At 39.6% G+C, this 23,541-nt stretch overlaps 1 protein-coding gene across 1 annotated transcript in view; it reads right to left on the reverse strand.

The window, feature by feature from the left end:
• Window positions 1-23,541, reverse strand: part of fbln2 (fibulin 2) — a 124,242-nt gene that overhangs the window by 3,215 nt on the left and 97,486 nt on the right. Inside the window, exons 12-14 of the mRNA XM_030135203.1 lie at window positions 21,175-21,291; window positions 14,732-14,860; window positions 12,902-13,025 (exon numbers count right to left, since the gene is read on the reverse strand). Coding sequence (XP_029991063.1) covers window positions 12,902-13,025; window positions 14,732-14,860; window positions 21,175-21,291 — 370 coding nt within the window. The remainder of the gene's footprint in view (window positions 1-12,901; window positions 13,026-14,731; window positions 14,861-21,174; window positions 21,292-23,541) is intronic.

Genomic DNA, 23,541 nt, shown 5'->3' on the forward strand with positions numbered 1-23,541 from the left:
CAAAGTGTCTTTTTTTTAAGAGTCTACAGAAGAGCATTTACACACACGTCCACATCTAATGCACTGACACCTAGGGAGATTTAGGCTGTATTCACACCTACCACGTTTGGTCCGTTTAAAACAGACCAGAGTTCGTTTCCCCAGAAAGTCTGGACTTTTTTTTAGGTGTGAATACAAACATGCGAACTCTGATTCCAACCAAACAAGCGGACCCAGACCACTTAGAAGAGGTGGTCTCGGTCCGCTTCCAAACGGACTCTGGGCCGGTTCACTTCTGGTGTGAATATAACTGACCTCGAACCGAACCAAACCAAGGAATCTTGTGCCTTTTTTGTGCTTGACGAGCCACCGTAGCCGCTGGAAGTAGCCGAGGTTTACGGGTGGTCAGAGCTAATAGCAGCAGCTATGAGCTGTGGACAGACGTGGAGCAATGAGGAAACTGAATGTGCCACTGACATTTGGTCAGATGTCCGTATTATGAAACTGGCTCCGACTGAGCTTTTCTTGAGTGTTAACATTATTTTCGAAAATTTGTGTCTATTTATATTCCGAAAATGATAACTGTATGTAGGAGTACCACGATTATTTTCATCAGCACCGGCCGTCTCTGGTTCACCCCGCCCCCAACTTTTCTGTCCAATGCCAGCGCAGTTCGTCACATGCGTGCTTCTGTTCACGCATTTTGGTCCACTAGCAAAAAGTGCAATGTGAATGCGATCCGAACCAAATGAGAAAAATAAAGTCCGCATTTGATCCGAATCAAATAAGCGGACCAAAGGACTTTTCAGCTGTGAATACACCCTTAATGTCCATGTTTGGGTCCTATTTTTGGCCACAATATTTTATTAAAAATTCATTCATTCTGGGATGGCTCAGAGTAAGAGTATAATTTTTTGCACTTGCTCGAAATGTCTTTTTCATGTATCAACAGAGGACGTCGACATCCTCCTGCTCTTCCGATGATCGCCTCGTCCAAATTTACAACTGGAAATAAAACCTGATTTAGAGCCCGGACTGTAAAAGTTGCAAATGGTGCGAAAACAAGCCTTGAAGTGGGCTCTAGTAAATCACAGCGCGGCACTGAAGTCCAACCGTGAGATGTTTTAATCTGAGCTGTGTGTCTGACGCTGCCGGAGTCTACTCATGAATGACGGATGTGTTTCCACGCCGTGCAGGTCGGTTAACAACATGTCTGCAGGTCAGACTGATAAGACGCCTCCAGAGGGCCCACTGCGGGGTCCGTGGGCTGTTTCTGTTCACTGGAGCGCAGAGCACGACCAACCGCCACCGCCGCCGCCACGTCCCCAGGAAGCACCCGGACCGTCAAAGCCATCTGACTCCATGGTTGGGTTCAATGGGAGTCGTGTTCAGTTGTAGCCGGCCTCAGTGAGCTTCGCAGCTAATAAGGCCCTTCTGGACAGAACGCCGTACCGTGACCACATACATGTACAGTACAGATCTCATTAGAGGAGCAGAAACAGACAGGATCTGCAAAATCTGAAAGTCCACGGAAACAGGTCACTGCTTAAAGGGACAGTACGACACATTTTAACACTTTAACCCTTTACGACCCACTTCTGTGGCAGTTCCAAAATGTTTTCTTTCTCTATATTTAGCCCTTCTTAAGTGATTTATCACCATTTGTTATGATATTATCCTCTGCATTTAACATATTTTTTTAGTGAATATCAGGTATTTTCCTACATTTAATTCACTGAGCATGTAGATCAGGGGTATTCAAATCCAGTCCTCGAGGTCCAGTGTCCAGCATGTTTTAGATCAGAACTCTCAAACTCATTTTCTTTCAGGTTCCACATTCAGCTCGATTTGATCTGCAGTGGGCCGGACCAGTAAAATAATAACAGAATAACCTATAAATAATGACAACTCCAAATTTTTGTCTGTGTTTTAGTGCAAAAAACCCCAATAAATGATGAAAATACTTACTTATATAAACTATCCAAACAAAAAAGATATAAAATACATAAATAACCTGAAAAAAATGACATTTTTTAAAGAAAAATAAGTGCAATATTAATAATATTCTGCCTCCACTTATCATTTGTCCATGTGCATTATGGATCAGATCTACAAAGACACTAAACAGTGAGGAAAAGGCAGAAAAGAGTTAAAACTGTGCTGAATTTTCTTTAGACATTTCAGGTTGTTCATATTTGTTCAGGTTCTTCATGTTTTATTGTTACAGGATTGTTTGTAAATGTAAATATTTTCATAATTTAATGTTATTTTTTGCACTAAAACAAAGACAAAAATTTGAAGTCATCATTATTTATAGGCATAGTGTAATTTTATTTTTTTCACATCAGACCGAGAAGAAAATATGTTTTTTTTTTTTTGTTTTTTTTTTTGGTTCTTCTGCTGCTATTATTTGACTGTAGATCATATTGGTCTGTACGTGGAACCTGAACTAAAATGAGTTCCACAGCCTTGACTGTGGAATTTTTGCACTTTTTAAATTCATCCCAGGTGGGCCACATGTTTGACATCCCTGTTCTAGAGAGATGTTCCGTCATTTCTGGTTTCACGTCTCGCACAAGCGCAGAACGTACGCTCAAGGCGGTAGTCATTTTGGTGTGTTCTTCACACTTTTTTGACCGCGTCAGGGAGACAGGAGTTGGGCTACCTTTTCTGGTGACGATCAGCAGTCGGGTTGGTGTGTCTTCGCCCTTAAAGCTATACCTACCGATGTGGCATTTCTCACAGCACTTAGTGTCACGGCCCAGCCTTTCTTTCCGTTATTTCAGTTCTAGATGCCCTAATTCTAGGCCCTGCAGGTGCCCTGTCTCCTGCAATCACCCGGGGTGTGGCTATAAAGCCTGAGAGGCATTCAGTCTCTGTCTCTTCCCTGCTCACTCTGGGCTGTGCAGCAGCACAGCCCAGACCTCCTGTTCTTTTGTTTGAGTTATTTGTCATCTGGCCAGGTATGGTTTCAGTTTTGGCTCTTGTTTTTGGTTGGATTCTTTTGGCTTAATTTTATCACTTATAATAAATTTTGGTTAACCTTATTGGTTGTGTTTGGTTGTTTTGTTATGGCTATGAGCCGGGTCATGACAAAGTGGGGGCTCGTCCATTTAAGTGAAGTTGTTGTTTCAGGGATGACGGTTAATGAGACCATTGTTTGCAGCTTGGTTGCCTGTTGCTGACTTACTGATCAGACTTGACCAGATGTTTGGTTGACATTGTGGATTGTGTAGGGATTAAGAGTAAGCAGAGAAATCAAAATACAAAAAAAAAAAAAAAAAGAAAGAAAAAAAAACTTTTCCCCTGCTAGGTTCAGTGGCAAGTCAGGGACTTGTCAGTTTGTTTTTTTAGTTTGTTTTTTTGGTGTGCTGTCCGTGTGGTTGAGAGCGGTTGTCTCGGGAACACCTCCGTAGTAGTTGTGGGGGCAGTTAGCTGCCACTTCTACAAGCGGGCTTTAGGTGTATAAGAACCCGCCACCAGTACAGTGCTGAAGACCATAGGGTTGAGCGAGTTGGTTTGGTTAGGCGGGGGGGGGGGGGTTCTTGCTGCTGCTCTATATGTTTTCTGGTTCAAGTGTCAGTTTTACATACTCAGGATGAGTGAAAAAGTACTGGACTTTATTCATTCTCCTGATTTGGATTTGTTAGAAGGATTTACAAAGGATCAATTGTTACAGATTGCCGAACACTATGATATTAGTATTTCTAGTGCTGATAAGAAGCTGAAGGATACAATTAAAGCAGTAGTAATGGCTAATCTGGAGGAAAAAGGGCTTTTTGGTGAGGAAGTCGGAGTTTCTTCTGTTAATGATCCTTGTGTCAATCCAACTTTGAGTTCTGAGCAACAAAAGGACCTCATGAAATTACAGTGGGAACAAGACAAGATTAAATTACAGATGACTTTGGAGCAGGAAAAGATGAGATGTGAAATTGAGAGGGAAAAGCAGGTGGTTGAAAGGATGAAGTTGGAGCTTCAGCAAAACAGGTTGTCTTTAATTAGAGATGGGAAGCTTGTAGAGGCTGGTTCGTTTGATGTATCTGTTAATTTAAGGTTAATACCTAGGTTTAATGAAGGTGATCTGGACACATTTTTTTTGTTATTTGAACGTGTGGCAGATTCAAAGGGTTGGTCAGACACAGAGAGGACCCTTTTGCTTCAGTGTGTGTTGACAGGCAGGGCTCAACAGGCATATTCAACACTCAGCGCTGAAGATTGTCAGTTATATGCGAAGGTTAAGCGTGCGGTTATGAAAGCTTATGAACTAGTTCCTGAAGCATATAGGCAAAAGTTTAGAAAGTGGGAAAAGGCAGATGATCAGACATATGTTGAGTTCAGTAGAGATCTTCAGACCCATTTTGATCGGTGGTGCATGGCGGCTAATGTTGAATCTTTAGATGATCTGAAAGAGTTGATTATTCTGGAGCAATTCAAGGACTCCGTACCCAAACATATCACCACTTATGTTAATGAAAGGAAAGTTAACAACGTGTCAGAGGCTGCAGTCTTGGCTGATGAATACTTTTTGATCCATAAGGGTGATTCTATTGATAGACATTGGAGAGGCACTAGAGATGTTGGTGTTCGCACTCCTGTTATTTCACAACGTTTTGGCTCATATAAGAGTTTTTCATTTGGGAATCAGTCTCGTCCTTCGCAGCACATATGTCACTACTGTAAAGTAAAAGGTCACTGGAAGGGTGAATGTCCTGTCCTGAAATCTAAAGGTAAGATGAAACTGGTGGATGCCAAACCTGTAGCTTTGTTGGGGCCTGGTCATAAGACACGAAACCCTATTAATTCAACACATGTTCAGCAATCGGCAGTTAAGTCCATACCTGCAGATTTTTTACCTTTTGTTAGTGAAGGATTTGTTTCTCTTGTTGGTGGAGCTAAAGTCCCAGTTAAGATACTGCGAGACACTGCATCTTCAGATTCTTTTATAGTGGAATCTGTATTACCATTTTCACAAGATTCAGCTACAGGAGATAGTGTGTTAGCCCGAGGTTTCGGTTTGTCTGTCTTGACTGTTCCTCTACACAGAGTACTTCTGGAATGCGACCTGCTGAGTGGAGAAGTGGCTATGGGGGTGCGTCCTGCTCTGCCAGTGGACGGTGTGGACATCATTCTGGGAAACGGTTTGGCGGGTAGCTCTGTGTGGCCAGATGTTTCTCCATCTCCTATTGTCACAACTTCACCAGTACCTTTAACGGTGGGAGATGAAAATGTGTCATCTTGTCAGGATGTAAGTACTGCATGTGTGGTAACTCGTGCTAGGAGTAAAGCTCAGCCTAATCTTGCATTCCTCTCACAACCTGACCAAGAAGTCTCAGAGCAAGAGCAGTTAAATGCTGACTTTGACCCCAGTGTGTCATCAGAAATGACTGAACAACCTACTTTTCCAGTGGGTTTCTCTGTTTCGAGAGCTGAGGTGGTTAGTGAACAGGCTCGCGATGCTACTTTGAAAACTCTTTTTGATAAAGTTACTTCACCTGATAAAGTAGCATTGCTGCAGGCTACTATTTACATGGAGATTTACTGGTTAGGAAATGGGTTCCACAGGGTGAAGCCTTTGTTGGAGACCCGGTTATACAAGTGGTTATGCCAAGTAAATTTAGAGAGTTGGTCTTAAAAACTGCACATGGTGGACAGGCAGGTCATTTAGGTGTGAAGAAGACATATGATCGCATCTTGAGACATTTTTTTTGGCCATGTCTTAAAAGGGATGTTGCTGCTTTTATCAGATCATGTCACACTTGTCAACTGACTGGCAAGCCAAATCAAAAGCTGAAGCCAGCACCCCTGTATCCAATTCCAGCAGTGAGTAACCCCTTTGAACACCTTATTGTAGACTGTGTTGGTCCTCTGCCACGTTCAAAGGCTGGCAGTGAGTACTTATTTACCATCATGTGTCAGGTAACTCGTTATCCAGCTGCATATCCATTACGGTCTATCACATCACGTTCTATATTAAAGGCTCTGACACAATTTATTTCAATATTTGGCATTCCAAAGGTAGTTCAGTCTGACCAGGGCTCAAATTTTACATCTCGCTTGTTTGCACAGGTCTTAAAACAACTTAAGATAGTGCATAACCGGTCCAGTGCATATCATGCACAAAGCCAGGGAGCTGTGGAGCGTTTCCATCAGACCTTAAAGTCACTCTTAAGGGCGTACTGCACAGAAATGAACAGGGACTGGGAGGAAGGTCTTCCTTGGCTGATTCTGGCAGCTAGGGAAGTTGCACAAGAGGGTACCGGATTTAGTCCAAATGAACTGGTGTTTGGTCACACTGTTCGTGGCCCTTCGGCTCTTTTGCAGGATGGTTTGTTAACTACTGACCCAAGCCAGAATGTTTTGGCTTATGTGAGTGACTTCAAACGCAGACTGTATGAAGCTGTAGAACAAGCCAAGAAAAGACTGAGTGTTTCTCAGGATAAAATGAAACAGCTTTTTGATCGTAGGTCAGAACTAAGGGAGTTTAGTCCAGGAGATCAAGTGCTGGTACTTTTGCCTGTCATTGGTTCACCTTTTCAAGCAAAGTTTAGTGGACCATATTCTGTACTGAAGAAAGTTTCAGATCTCAACTATATCATATCTACTCCTAACAGGAAGAAATCAAGTCAGTTGTGCCATGTCAACTTAATGAAGCCTTATTATGTTTCTTCTGTTGCAGATGTTGGGGTTCTATCAGCTGATGTTGTTAAACCGGTGGGGGTAGTTGTCAGTGGGGAGACTCCTGACAAAGCAATGTCAGGAGATGTACAAGAGGGGGTAGTTTCCCCAGATGATTCTGTTTTAAAGGGTCGCCTAAAAAACTCAGAATTTCTGGCAAATCTTGAAACTGAGTTAGCATATTTGTCACAGAATAAACGCACTGACATTAAAAGTATCATCAGGCAATATGTCTCCTTGTTTCCAGATGCACCCTCACGCACTTCCTGGATTGAGCACGATATTGATGTGGGTGAGGCTCAGCCAATAAAACAACGGTTTTACAGAGTTCCTTTGTTGAAACAGAAAATGCTTGAAGCTGAGGTAAAGTACATGCTTGATAACAACATTGCAGACCATTCTTTTTCTAGTTGGGCCTCACCTTGTTTATTAGTGGCTAAATCAGATGCAACACCACGGTTTTGTACTGATTTCAGGAAGATCAATGCAGTAACTAAATCTGATTCATATCCTCTCCCTAGAATGGATGATTGTATTGATCTGGTAGGCTCAGCTAAGTTTGTCAGTAAATTTGACCTTTTAAAGGGGTACTGGCAAATCCCTTTAACTGAAAGAGCAAAAGAAATTTCAGCATTTGTGACTCCTTCAGGGCTATATTCATACCAGGTGATGCCATTTGGGTTAAGGAATGCCCCCGCCACCTTTCAGCGCCTGATGAATCGTGTGGTCTCAGGGCTGACTGGGTGTGCAGTTTACTTGGATGATGTTGTGGTGTTTAGCAACTCTTGGAAAGAACATTTAGCCCACATTGGTGCTCTTTTTGATCGTCTCACTGAAGCCTCGCTCACTGTCAACCTTGCCAAATGTGAGTTTGGTAAGGCGACAGTGACCTATCTTGGGAGGGTGGTAGGCCAGGGCGAGGTCCGTCCAGTACAGGCTAAGGTTAAAGCTATACTTGAGTATCCATCTCCTACAACAAAAAAAGAGCTTATGAGATTCTTAGGCATGGTGGGGTACTATAGAAGCTTTTGTAAGAACTTCTCCACAGTTGTAGCTCCCCTCACAGATTTGCTTAAGGGAAAGGTTAAGTTTGAGTGGGACTCAAAATGTCAGAGAGCTTTTGAGAATGTTAAAGGACTCCTGGTGGCTTCCCCGGTCCTAGCAGCTCCTCAGATGGATCAGCCTTTCAAGCTGCATGTAGATGCAAGCAATGTAGGGGCAGGTGCCGTTTTACTGCAGGAGGATGTGAAGGGGAGGGACCACCCTGTTGCTTATTTCTCTAAAAAGTTCAATGTTCATCAGCTAAATTATTCTGTTATTGAAAAGGAAGCTCTGGCTTTGATCTGGGCATTAGGACATTTTGCTGTCTACATAGAGTCTGGTCCAGTCCCTGTCAAAGTGTATACAGATCATAACCCTTTGACTTTCCTTCATTCTTTACAGAACCCTAACCAGCGGCTTATGCGATGGTGTCTCTTTCTCCAGGCGTATTCCTTGGATATCCAACACATCAGGGGGAAGGAGAATGTGATGGCAGATGCCCTTTCCAGAGCGTGATTGCTGCCATGGCCTAATGTCACTTATTCTTACTCTTTTCTCTCTCACTCACCTTAAATCGCTTCTAAGTCGACAAGTTGCTGGAAAGTGGGAGTAGTTGGGGGTAGTTTATATGTGTTAATTCTCATTGGCCACTGGAAGTGTCCTCTTAAGGGGGAGGGTGTCACGGCCCAGCCTTTCTTTCCGTTATTTCAGTTCTAGATGCCCTAATTCTAGGCCCTGCAGGTGCCCTGTCTCCTGCAATCACCCGAGGTGTGGCTATAAAGCCTGAGAGGCATTCAGTCTCTGTCTCTTCCCTGCTCACTCTGGGCTGTGCAGCAGCACAGCCCAGACCTCCTGTTCTTTTGTTTGAGTTATTTGTCATCTGGCCAGGTATGGTTTCAGTTTTGGCTCTTGTTTTTGGTTGGATTCTTTTGGCTTAATTTTATCACTTATAATAAATTTTGGTTAACCTTATTGGTTGTGTTTGGTTGTTTTGTTATGGCTATGAGCCGGGTCATGACACTTAGTAAAAGTTTGAACATGAACAACCCGCCTCCCTCCAAAGCCCCGCCCACTTCCCTCTGCCTGCGCTCTGAGGCTCCTCCTCCTCTCTCCTCCTCTCACCTGATGCGCGTGGAGGAAGCAGAGGTGGAGGTCCGGTCCGCTTCAGTGTGTCCCCGGACCCCTCCCTCAGTAATCAGATACATCATCCACCTGCCGCGGGCCCTGTTCCATCAGTAGACCCTGTATTTAAGGGTCTGGTCTGGTCAGTACTGGGTCAGTGTCTTCACTGCACCACGGAGATGAGGTGTCCAGGCGATGGGCGCGCGCACTCTGAACGCATGGCCTCCGCGAATTTTCCGTGGACATTTGAGGTTTCATAGTCCATACATTTATCATCCTACTAGAGCCCAACCGATATGGGATTTTTGGGGCCGATACCGATATTGGGGGCTAAAAAAAGCCGATATCCAATATATCGGCCGATATCTGATATTGGCCGATAACCGATATATTGGCCGATATATGAAATAAGAACACTGAACACTTCTGTTTTCTTCTCTCTCTTCTGCCCAGTTTACTCAGTTCTGGTTGTAGTTATTGTCATCGTTATAATTGTCTCCATGGTTGTTGCTGTTTGTATTGTTGATACTTTCTTGTGAGGGTCTTCTCCACCTTCTTCTCTCTTGTTTTCTCCCCTTCTTCTGCCCCCCCACCCCCACCCCCCATGTCAGGTCCGGCATTGAAATGTGGTTCAACAAAACTCATAATAAACACAGTAAAATATCAAAGGGCGCTTCATATACTTTATGAAGTTACCCTTGGAAAAGCAAATTTGTTCAGCACCAAAAGGAACCAGACTACCATTCTGCTGTTAGAACGCTGGACAAGACAAGTAGGAAAAAGAAAAAAAAAAAAAAGTAGTGTGAGATACTCCCTGGTAAAATGTCCAAATAAAAGAGGATACACAAGCAAAGGTGTTACAAAAATGGGCAATGATGACTGGGAGTACAGTTGGTGTCGGCTGCTGCCTTAAGGCGGCCTTACACTGTGCGAGTTTAGAGACGATTTCTCACTCGTGTGACTCTTTCTGGGATCGGGCCCGATGTGTCTCTAATCGTGTGTCGTGCTTCGTGCAGTGTACACGGGCTAAGGAGAAGCGATTAGCACCTCACGACCACCTCACGACCAGCAATCGTGTGTTCGCAAGGAAAACGGAGCTGTTTGAAATCCTGCTCGCTCCTCGTGAGTGTATCGTACTGTCAAAGCAGTGCCACGAACCGATGTGCCTCAAATTCTCACACTGTGCATGCGCGAACACAGACGCGTACAGTAGCGTACAAGCTAACAGTAGCTGGCTATTGTCCTCGTGCAGTTTAGCTGTCGCAGCTTACCTCTAGTTCCTGCCTTAGGATGACAGCCTATACTGTCCACGTCTGGCCAACCAATGCCTGCACCAAACACATCGTTGTCTTTTCTTCTTTTTTGATTCCCCGCAGATAATGGCACATATTGCCAAAGCAGCTCGTTGGTTTTTGTTTAGCACTACCATTTCGTGGCTCACGCCAGTACACAATTGTCTATGCACTTTTACGGACTCCTTGGTATTTTAACATTGTATTTCCGGATACAAAACTCGAATGTGTGGTGCATCTTGTGGTGTATGGTCCTACAGTGTGAGCAGTCAGGTCGCATACGAGCATCGGCCCATACAGTGTGAGAACATGAATCGTGAGCCTGACTGTACGACTGATTCGCACAGTTTGAGATGGAGCTGCGTGCAACGATCGAAATAATCGCACAGTGTATGGCCGCCTTTATCGGTACAGACAGCTGCCTGTCAGCCAGCTGAGCCCATAAAAAAAAAAAAAAAAAAAAAAAAAGAACACTGATCTACACAGGATATAATAATCTTATATTAGATAATTGTGGACAGGTGGATAAACAGTTGCATAAATCTTTGTTTATCTGACAAATATAATTTACACAACTTTCAAATGCAAACTATGCAATCACAAAAATAATTAGAGCAAAAAATATGACTGAACACACAATTATGTTTTCACTCACAAATTTGGATGTGTCTGCCTCATGGCACTACAACTTCTTATGTGGACTAAGGACTAAACTGAGCATGTGCAGAGTGAATTAGGTGAGTCCTAAGTTGTTCCTGATTGGAGCAACAGCAAGAGTTACAGCTGACCCGGGTTACAACTTTCCCCGGTCTCCCGTACCCTATTAACACCCAGGCCTGCTGGCAGAATGAAACTGTGAGGGAGACAGGAAGTGCACGGACATGGGTGTGTGTGGGAGGGTGAATACTTCATAAGACCGGGGGGGGTTTCAGAGCGCGCAGGGGGGGTTAGCGGTCCATCCTCATCAGAGCGCACAGTAGCGGTCCATGATTTTCGCCGGTGTTGGGGGGGGGGATTAGCAGTAGCTCCGTGACTATGTGATTATGTGTGTGGGGTGATAGCGTCATTGTCTGAGCAGGAGTGAAAGTGAAACTAACTCGCTTTACTGTTCATCTGACTCTCCGTGTCTCTCACACACACACACACACACACACACACACACACAGGAGCAGCGAGCGACAGAATCTCTGTGCAGCAAAAAAAGTTAATACGGTCTACTCTCGTTATACCGCCAACTTCCGTTCACAGCCAAATTGGCGCTATAGCGAAAATGGCGTTACAACGGGTTGCGTCCATAATGTGCATGTCTTTACTATATGATGTCTATGCTGCCTCCGTTAACCCGTTCTAATTGCGTTTCTAAATAAATCTTGATTCTGTTATGTTTTAAGGGATCATTTAAAGTGGGGAAACATTTTAAACATTATTATACCGTGTCGGGAAATGACACCCCATCATCTTGAGGCTTTGGCTTAATCCCACGTCCTCTTCCCGACATCCTGACCTACTGAGTGTTCTGCGATAAATGAACGGTGGCCGTTCCGTAGACCTACTCGTAGCTTGTCGCGATCAGCGTCTGGCGCGTTTGTTTCAGTGCATTGTTAAAATTTATGTGTACTCGATGGCAATCACGCTGGCGGTATAACGGTCGGGAAATCAATGGTATAAGTGTTGTTTGTGCATGGAACTGGGCTGGCGGATGGCGATAGGCGGAAATGGCGGTAGCTAATGGAATAATGCATTGGGGATTTTTGTGCAATGGTTTTGGTCGGCGGTGAGCGAAAATGGCGGTATAACGGCGGGCGGTTTAACGAGAGTAGACTGTATATCGGCTACATCGGCACCATATTGGCCGATGTTGATTAATTGTTGATAAGCTATAATCACAGAATAGATTCTGTGAGGTCTCTAAATGTCCACAGACACCAAGAACATCCATTTGAACCTTATTATTGAGAAGTAATTCTTCATTTACTTTGGGTATGTCTTTTTAGGCGTTTTTCCCCTGAAAATATGGTCAGGGTTAAACAGGTTAAATATCACAATTTCATCCAAGTGGTAGATTGGAGCCATTGGAGGGTTAGTTTGGGCCGATCAGCCGTATGTTTGACACCTGTGCTTTAAAATAATCTTATTGGTATGGATGGATCAGTCCACATTGACTCATGGATTTTATGTAAAATGTTATTTTGAAAATCATATATAGAAATGTTATGGATCTGTAATATTTGTTTTGAGGTGTATCTGCAACCAATAAAAACAAAGGTTTCCAAGAAAATAAAAAAAACTGGACAATGTACTAACAAATTAAGGTTTCAGTTTGATATAAATGTTTAGCAAAATCTGATTTAGTCAATATTTTTATGCAATATCAACAGAATAATAATACAATATCAACTTTGAACTTCATATAAAAGTGCTAACTACCTTGGGATGTCTTTGGAAATTAAAGAGTTTTTTTGGGTAATGAATTATGCATGTTTATTGATATGATTTTGCAGCAAATATTTACATGAATATTTGGTGCAGATTAGCCTTCGGGTTTGTTAGACTTTCAGAGTTTGACCCAGTTCAATGAAAAATGATTTTAAAAACACATAATAATAGAAAGTTTCACTCAGGAGATCGAAACTCTGTATGAGCAGTTTGAGGATATTGTGGTTTTCTTTTTCACATTCTCACATCAGCAGGGACATAAACTGAATGTTTTATATAAAGAAAAGCATTAGAGAAATAAAACAGCTCTGACTGAAGTTTACTGTTGAAGAAAGTTAGAAGTAGAAGTGACTCACGTGTCGGATACTTTCTTGTAGTTGGGGGGGCAGTCGAAGGAAAGGCATCTGAAGCCTCCTTGGAGGTTGTAGCAGGTCTGTCCTCCAGTACAGTTGTGGGTTCCAGTAGTGCACTCATCCACATCTGGAAAACAGTGATAAATAAAAGGAAGGATACAGTCAATAAAACAGACCTATATGAAGGGAAATATTCCTAAAGTGTCATCTGTATGTGGAGCATCCTGTCAGTGCACAATGAAAAGCACTGGGATGGATGGATGGATAGAACGAATGATAGAATGATAGAACGACAGAACGACAGAACGATAGAACGATAGATAGATAGATAGATAGATAGATAGATAGATAGATAGATAGATAGATAGATAGATAGATAGATAGATAGATAGATAGATAGATAGATAGATAGATAGATAGATAGATAGATTCCAGTGTAGCAGCAGCATGGTAGACATTCAATAACAAAATAAAACCACAGTAAACACGAATACAAACAAATGTACACAAGAGCAAACACCACACACTGTCCACTATAAATTACAAGTATAAAAGATCGGGGTAGGATCTGAGTAATGGCTGTAATGTGCTGAAACTCACCAAGCTAATGCAAACACTGTCATTAACTCACTAACTTACTAACTGCCAAATAGAATTTTTTTATTACGTGGCTCCTACATAGTTGGGCTGCAACTAATGACTATTTCAACAGTCCAGTAACTGTCGACTACTGTAAAGACTTATCCATTAGTCACATTATAAAATGCAAAAACAAACAAAAAAACAATGGCTCCTATTTATATTTGTAGCAGCAATACAATACATTTCTTTTCCTTTAACGCCAACATTTGGTGAATGACAAATGCATAATAAAGTTCATTAAACAGATATTCAATTCAATAGTCAATAAATATTGCAAGCAGCAATAAAAATACTTTTTTTTTCCTTTTGCCAAAAGTACATTTTATACATAACAATTAGTAACTAACAAAGTTTGTTAAACAAACAACTAAATACTCAAGAGTTACATTTAGCCATAAAATAAGCAAAAGTGCATGATACTACTGACAGACGACTAAATTAGTCGTCCACTAATATTGCCCTTGACCATTTGTCGACTAATTGTTGCATTCCTACTAAATAATTTCAGCTTCTTGCTGAATATCAACACATAGTTACATATGTTGGAAAATTCATGTCATCTGCACATAATTATTCAAAACGTTGACTAGTGAAATCACAGCTAGGTTATGCTAACAGGACAGAAACAACAAACCCCGCCCCTTGCACGCATTTCACCCACTATAAGTAAATGGGAAAAAAAAAAAAAGATTAAAAAAATTCCTAAAAAATTTAAACATTGACCTACTTTTCCCAAAATGTAAGGACATCTATTCTGGGTCACTGGCAATCTATAAATCCAATTTAATATGAATTCAACCAATAGTTTTGCTGCTAAAGTGTAAACAAACAAAGAAACAACAAACAAACAAACCAAACTAAAAACAATACCCCTTGCCTGCCCTTCAGGGGGGGCATGGTAATAAATGACACCAATTAATCAAATGGTGTAATTCTGTTTTGATTGGATTAACACCACTCATATTGACTTTTAATGACACTCATATTTGTCTTCTAATATTTCACAGTTTTTCTGGAAAAAACACAAATGACAATGATCAATAATAAATAAACACAGGAGTTGATGTTGATGAAGATGCCATATTCTAAACCTCTCCCCCACATTTGGAAGTTCCTTATATTTTATTGGCCACAGCCTTATCGGTCTGATTGTAATGTGTGAAACATCGTCTGTGCACGTTGACCTCTGACCTTTGCAGGTGCGACCGTTGGCAGCCATGATGTATCCATGAGGAGGACAGGCACACTGGTAACTGCCAGGGACGTTAACGCACTGGAACGTACACAGGTTCCCAATGCTTTGGGAACACTCGTCAATGTCTGTTCAAAAACACACAAATACACACATCAGTTAGACATTTGTGTTGGTCTTAGTGTGTTTTGTACTCGAGTCCGCTCACCTTCAAATGCTGCTGCTTCAGTCTGAGGAGCATCATCATGATAGTAATTAATGTAGACTAAATATTAGGGATGCACCATAATTGTTTTACAACCGTTAACTTCCTGTTTCTTGTAACTGATACCAATAACAACAATAGTTCCCATTCTTCAAATTCTTTTATTCTTATTTCCAGTCGGTGATAAAACTCAGTTAATAGTCAAACAAGTGGTGCCAGGTACAACAAACCCCGCCCCTCGCATGGATCATAGCTTATTTTGGCATCGATCCAGCTGATGTCATCATGTCTATGCATGTGCTAATGTCAACATATCAGTTGCCTCTATATAGAGGGTGGGGAAGCAAAATTTACAATGAACATTTAGTTGTTTTTTCTCAGCAGGCACTACGTCAATTGTTTTGAAACCAAACATATATTGATGTCATAATCATACCTAACACTATTATCCATACCTTTTCAGAAACTTTTGCCCATATGAGTAATCAGGAAAGCAAACGTCAAAGAGTGTGTGATTTGCTGAATGCACTCGTCACACCAAAGGAGATTTCAAAAATAGTTGGAGTGTCCATAAAGACTGTTTATAATGGAAAGAAGAGAATGACTATGAGCAAAACTATTACCAGAAAGTCTGGAAGATACTATTAAAGAAGAATGGGAGAAGTTGTCACCCCAATATTTGAGGAACACTTGCGCAAGTTTCAGGAAGCGTGTGAAGGCAGTTATTGAGAAAGAAGGAGGACACATAGAATGAAAACATTTTCTATTATGGAAATTTTCTTGTGGCAAATAAATTCTCATGACTTTCAATAAACTAATTGGTCATACACTGTCTTTCAATCCCTGCTTCAAAAATATTGTAAATTTTGCTTCCCCACCCTGTCTGTGCCACGTCTGAAGTAAATTGAAACAAAATTGATGTTTTTATAGACATTTGAAATTTCGCCCATTATAAGTAACTGGGAGAAGAACAAAGATTTTAAAAATTCATGAAAAATTTGAACTTTGACCTACTTTTCCTAAAATGTAATGACATCTATTCTGGGTCACTGGCAATCTATAAACCCAGTTTGGTATGAATTCAACCAATAGTTTTGATGCTAGAATGTTAACAAACAATAGCAAACAAACAGAACAAAAAACAATACCTCTTGCACCCCCTTTAGGGGGCGGGTTAATAAAAGCTTCTACAGAAGCAAAAGCCTATGTTTGCTTCAAATGGACAATAGACCAAGTGTTTTCAGTTCATACTATTTATGTCCACATTGATAATTTGCTGATGATCAACCCCTGTTTTCACACATTAAGCTATGTTCATCTTTTTCTCTATAATGTGTCCCCATGGAGAGGAAAAGGCTTAACGTGGACATCATCCATTAAACTGGGGTTGTGGTTATGATTTGCAGAAGTGAAAGTGGGCGTGACTACAGATGTCCACACCTACTTTGGTGTTGATTGATCACTGTTCTGGGGCATTAAGCTACATTCAACTTTTTTAAGTTCAGTGTTTTCAGATGTCCCTCTTCTTCTGCTGCTGTCGAACCAAAACAGACAAAACAACCACTGGATCTGCCTCTGGGTCTTACAACTGTAGCAGAGTAAGGAACTGAAAACCCTTTGACTGACAAACAATGGACTGACCCACACCTCTGCTTCTTCTTGGTTTTTATGGTGGTTGCCAAGGCAACAACGTGCACTGTGTACTGGTGAAAAGCACCAAATCTAAGCAATTTAGATTTATTAATATTGGCTCTATTTATCGGTGAAAACTTTAACCCTATAACGCCAAACGTATCATATTTGATCCATGAGTTTTAAAGCCCTCTACATGATCAGTGTAATATTTTTTTTCTTGAAAAACCTGATGTTTACAATTAGGTACATGCAATACACAGATAATCCACCAGGGGGAGGAGTTCATTCACCAGAGGCCTTTCCAGTGACACTACAAGACTGTCATTAATGAGGAAGGAGGAAGAACTGGGACCATTTAGAAAAGGAGTTAATTTATTAGACATGTTTGTGTTATATTATGTTTTTGTTTGTTCAAAAATAATATTTGAGCATTGAGACCTGATGTATCAAACATGATACAAAATTGAAACTCATACATGGAAATTGTTATTTGAAAAAAAAAAAAAAAGTTTTTAGTTGTTCAGAGGGACCAATAAAAGCTCTAGTTTCAGAGAGATGGAATTTTCTGTCAATGATTTAATGGTTCAGGCTTTACAGAGGAAGGAGGAAAGATGTAAGTGTATCTTTTGGCTCCAGACAGTTTAGTTTTTCTATTTCTGTCCTGAAATGGCTCTTTAGATTACAAAGGTTGCCGACCCATGATCTACATAATCAGTGAGTTAAATATAGGAACACACCTGATATTCACTAAAAAAATGTTAAATACAGAGGACAATATCATAATACATAGTGATAAATCGCTTAAGAAAAGCTAAATATATATATATATATATATATATGTATATATATATATATATATATATATATATATATATATATATATATATATATATATATACAGGGTGACCCAAAAAAACGGGAATTTTTGAAGTGCGTATTGGCAGACATGAGCAAGTGGCAGCACTGCGAGACAGTGACCTTGAGCAAGTAAACACCCCCCCATTTTAGTAACCATTGGCGGCTGTGCGAGAATTGTTCGGTAACCGTGTGATCTCAAGATTCGGTAACGTTCCCTGGCCCCCCTAGATCGCCAGATTTGTCCGTTTGTGATTTTCTCTTGTGGGGCTATCTCAACAGTAACGCGTACACGACTCGACCAAGAACTCTGGATGAGTTAAAACAGAGAATTCAGGATGAAATTCACAGTATTCCAGCTGAGATGTTGCAGCGGTCAATGAGGAACCTCAACAGCAGATTTCAAGAATGCATTCGTACAGGAGGACGCCATCTACAGGAAGTAATTTTTAAAAAAGGAAAATTCCATCATTGTTTCTTAAATGGCATGTTTTAAGGTTTCAGTTACTATGAATAAAATATTTTTCTTCCATCACTCTTGGTTTTATTGGATTGTTAAAAAGTTCCCTTTTTTTTGTGTCACCCTGTATAAACATTTTGGAACTGCCACAAAAGTAGCACTGGGTCTTTATGGGTTAAAGTGTTAAATTGTGCTGTACTGTCCCTTTATGTAATAATATTTGAGCATTGAGACCTGATGTATCAAATATGATACAAAACTGAAACTCATATATGGAAATCGATATTTGAAAAAAAGTGTTTTTGGTCGTTCAGAAGGACCAATAAAGGCTCCAGTTTCAAAGAACTGGAATTTTCTGTCAGTGATTTAATGGTTCACGCTTTACAGAGTTAATTATCAGAATTATCTGAATAATGTCATTTTTTTCCAGTACCAGTGCTGATGATTATTATGCACCCTTACTAAATATTGATATCATGTCATAGTAAGTGTTGTACTGAAAATGAGATGTGGACCCTCATTCCATGTTTCCCACATTCTTCTTCCCTCTCTGCTCTTGTAACACTTACTCTAAAGCCTTTAGGTTTCATTCTGCTGCACACATTATCCACAGTCTGCCAGGGAAGCAGTGGGCTGCTGAAGCAGAAAGCACCGCACAGCTGTTCTCTTCTTCTACTGTACTCAACTCTGCCATACTGCACCAGGGTATATGTTCCCACTATATCTCAACACATTTTAAACAGGCTTTTTGCTCCAGTTCTGCCTCTGTGGGTGAATGTATGGGTGCAGCAGTGCATCCAGTGAACACAGAACCTTTACATTAACCCGTAAAAACCCAGTGCTGCTTTTGTGGCAGTTCCCAAATGATTTTTTCTCTCTATTTAACCTTTTCTTAAGTGATCTATCGCTATTTATCATAATAATATCCTCTTTATTGTTCAGTGAAAATCAGATATTTTCCTATATTTAATTCACTGATCATGTAGATCAGGGGCGTCAAACTCATTTTAGTTCAGGGGCCATATTCAGCTAAATTTGATCTGAAGTGGGCCGAACCAGAAAAATAATAACATAATAACCTATAAATTATGACAACTGCAAATTATGGTCTTTGTTTTAGTGTAAAAAAAACCCCAAAACATTAAATTATGAAAATACTTACTTTTGTAAACTATCCAAAAAAAAAAAAGAAAAAAATGAAAAAACTGAAATTTAAATTAAAAAACATAAGAAAATTTAGTGCAATTTTAACAGTATTATTCCTCAACTTATCATTTGTCCATGTGCATTATGGATCAGATCTACAAAGACACTAAACACTGAGGAACAGGCAGAAAAATTGTTAAAATTGGGCTTAATTTTCTTTAGACATTTCAGGTTGTTCATATTTGTTCAGGTTATTCACATTTTAGCGTTACAGGATAGTTTGTAAATGTAAATATTTTCATAATTTAATGTTATTTTTTGCACTAAAAGAAAAAAAAATAAGTTGTTAATTCTAGATTTTTTTTTGGCTTAATTCAAGATTTTTTTTAACTTAACTGAAGATTTTTTTTTTTTGGCTTAATTGAAGATTTTTCTTTTTGCCTAATTCAAGATTTTTTTTACTAAATTCGAGAATTTTTTTGGCTTAATTGAAGATTTTTTTTACTTAATTGAAGATTTTTTTTTTTTTGCTTAATTGAAGATTTGTTTTTTTACTTAATTGAAGATTTTTTTGGCTTAATTCAAGATTTTTTGCTAAATTTGAGATTTTTGTTTTGAAGCTCATCAAGAGAATGCCAAGAGTGTGCAAAACAGTCATCAGAGCTAAGGGTGGCTACTTTGAAGAGACTAGAATATAAGAGATGTTTTCAGTTATTTCACACTTTTTTGTTAAGTACATAATTCCACATGTGTTCATTCATAGTTTTGATGCCTTCAGTGAGAATCTACAATGTAAATAGTCATGAAAATAAAGAAAATGTGAAGAATGAGAAGGTGTGTCCAAACTTTTGGCCTGTACTGTATGTGCATGTGAAATAAGGAAAATATCTGATGAAGTGGAATCCAGAACTTTAAATTTGCATATCAACGATGACTCATAAATGTGACAATAATGTGTCTTTATGGTTTTAACCTCTTATCAGGCGAGTGACTATTTTTGGAAATTTGTCTACGCTTTCTATGTCTACGAGGGCTGTTCAATAAGTTCATGGCCTCACCCAGAAATACTGGTTGTTATAATACAGGATGTTACATTCTTTCGTGATGGGATAGTGATGCTTGAACATCGATGGACCAAGTGCATTGCTGTAAATGGAGATTATGTTGAAAAATAAAATATAAATTATCAGTCTGTGTTGTTCTGTTCTGGGTGAGGCCATGAACTTATTGAACGGCCCTCGTATGCTGACATCGTCACACGCATAGACATGATGACATCAGCTGGATTGGTGCCAAAATAAGCTACAGTACATGGAAGGGGCGGGGTTTGTTGTGCCTGGAACCACTTGTTATTTTGTTCTGATTTTTACAAATTGATAGGTGCAAACCAGGAAAAAACATAGAATAGAATGGTCTTTATTGTCATTGCACAAAAGTTACAACGAAATTGCTGTGGGACTACTACTCTGCACCACATGATATTAATAAAAAAAGATACAAGACAATATTAGTATAAATGTATAAATAAATAAATAACAGTATGATTAAAAACAGTAGACTAAAAAATTAAAAAATACAGTGTGCAAGGTTAAGTGCAGTGTGCAGGATTGTACAGGTGCCGAAGTTGTGACAGACTGTGTGTGAAGGTGTGTGTATGAGTCCGTAGGTGTTGGCGGTGCGAATAGTCCAGGGGAAGATGTTATATCAAGTGGTTCCAGGTACAACAAACCCTGCCCCTCACACATATTGTAGCTTATTTTGGCATTGATCCAGCTGATGTCATCATGTTTATATGCATGCTGATGTCAGCATAGACCAATTTCACCCATTATAAGTAAATAGGGAAAAAAAGATTTTAAAAATGCATAAAAAATTTGAACTTTGACCTACTTTTCCCAAAATGTAATCAGATCTATTCTGGATCACTGGCAATCTATAAACCCAATTGGGTATGAATTCAACCAGTAGTTTTGCTGCTAAAGTGTTAACAAACAAACAAACAAACAAACAAACAAACAGACTGAACCAAAAACAATACCCCTTGCCTCCTTTTCGGAGGGCGGGGTAATGATCCTCCCTATGTAAACCTACAGTGGTGTAGTAGTAGTACATGTTGTCACTGGTAGGAAATGTTTATTTACCTTCACAGGTGCGTCCGTCCTCTTTCAGGAAGTAACCTTGGCGACAGTAGCACTGATAGGAACCGTAGATGTTGGCGCATTCCTGGCTACACGGGTTTTTCTCACATTCATTTATGTCTAACAAACAGAAAAACACACACGAGTTAAAAATGAAAGACAACAAACTCCAGTGTCTGGTGTGTGGTGATTAGAAGTGTGTGCAGTAAACACAATATCAGACAAAGTTAACATTCATTCTAAACATCCTGCAGAGATGCTCAAAACGAAAACCACCTAGACCTTTGGTACGGTGATGGGTTAGCATTTAGCCTCACAGGTGCAGTAAGGGAAAAAAGTTTTAGTACACCCCACGCATGTGTCATGTATTGTTTTAAACAAAGGAAGTAGATGCCCCCCTTAGATGAAGTGTAATCCATCCATTTTGGCCTTAAATGAAGTATAATCCAGACATTCATCTGTTCATGGTCATCAGATATGACCCATTTGGACGTTCAGAGGCTCCGTAGTTACCGTGGAAACATGGTCATCTTCTACAACACTGATTCACCGGTAAAACCCATGGACTTGGATCCACAGTCACTTTTCCGTTGACCCTCAAATTGTGCGAAAATAACTTGCACATAAAAATTTACCTCATGGAAAAAAGTCAATTTTGCCAACACTCATTTTTTGATTAAAAGTTTTTATGCTGGCAAGAGGCGGTTTTTTGGGCGTAGCACAATTGGTATATCACGCAAAACGGCAATGGAAAGACCTTTTTCTGTAACTAGAGTCACATGAATAAAAAAAAAAAAAAAAACTGATGTTGACGGACGTTACAACAAGCGAAGAAGAAGAGTTTTAAAAGAAACATGGTGCAGTATATGTGGACACACCAAACTGAATCATTTTTTAATTTAGTACGGGATAGAGGGGTAATAAATAATAATAATGAAAATATCTGTAAATTAATACCATATGTAAATTTGTGGCCGTGTTTATGGAATGACTTCTCATGTCATCTCGCGATAATAAATAAATAAATAAAAAATTGCATTTGTGATTTAATAGAAAAACCGACATTACACACTTCTGTTTTTTCAACATTTAGTAAATATCACTAAAGTTTTGCACAGATGTCCAATGGAAAAGCCACTGATGGCAGTGGATTGACATACTGAGGTTAAGTTCACTTAATGTTATTTCCCTCATAATAAAACTACTACTGGAAACATCGGTACTGTTTGTACCTACAGGAAAAAAAAAATATATATATATTTTCAAAATAAACAATGTGGAAAAAAATATGCAAAAATTTGACAAAAAAGTAAAAAATAAGACTAAAGTAAGTAACAAAATGAACAAAATCAATTAAAAAAAAACATTAAATAAATAATGTGCAAAAAAAAAAGAGTCTAAAATTAAGTTAAAAAGGCAACAAAATGAAAAAAAAAAAAATCATCTAAAGTCATCAAAACAAAAAAAAGAATAAAATGAATTTAAAAATGAACAAAAATAGTCATAGACATTCAGAGGCTCTGTAGTTACCATGGAAACACCGTCATCTTCTACAACACTGACTCACCAGTAAAACCCATGGAGTTGGATCAATGACAGTGGATGGACACACTGGGTTTATGTTCAGATCATGATAGATTTTGCTGAAAAAAGTCACGTTTTCTTCAGTTTTCTCTGTTTCTGATGTAATAACCCTTAAATTTACTCTGAGCTTTAATGAACATCTACCAGATCGGTAAATTAAATATAGGAAAATACATGATTTACACTCAAAAAAAGAAAAATAAAGAGGATAATATTACAATAAATAGAGATAAATCACTTAGGAAGTTAAACAGAGTGGGAGTTACCACAGTAGTAGCACTGGGTCTTTACGGCTGGATTATTTCTTTCATTCTTTAAAACAATATGGATTCAGAAACAAAACCTAATAAAAAAACATTTAGGGAAGTTTTGGTTTTAATGCTTTTCCCCCCAAGAAAGACACGCTTTAGGCGCCTGGAACAAATCAGTCTTAAAAGAACTAATCAAAATGCAATCATGGGGGTTTTCTAATAAATGCAGACTGTGAACAGAAATCTACAGAAGTTGAATCTTTTCTTTGAATAACGGCTGTGAGTGGCTGAACGTAAAGTGAATCCTGGTCGTTTTTGAAGCTCAGTCACATCTGGAACAAACCGCTGACATTATGTATGCGCCGTCACAACGCAAACCCGCATTCAATATATGGAGACTAAATTAAATTCCCAGAGAAAACAGTTTTTGCTGATAGGAAAGACTTGCAAAGGTCTCATAAACAGTTTTCTATCTCTATATAAAATCTCTAAAGTCTTTGTGTCGCACTCGGTGTTTGATTTGAACGTCGTCCCC

Source organism: Sphaeramia orbicularis, chromosome 5 (genome assembly GCF_902148855.1).
Source record: "Sphaeramia orbicularis chromosome 5, fSphaOr1.1, whole genome shotgun sequence".
NCBI classification, from domain to species: domain Eukaryota; kingdom Metazoa; phylum Chordata; class Actinopteri; order Kurtiformes; family Apogonidae; genus Sphaeramia; species Sphaeramia orbicularis.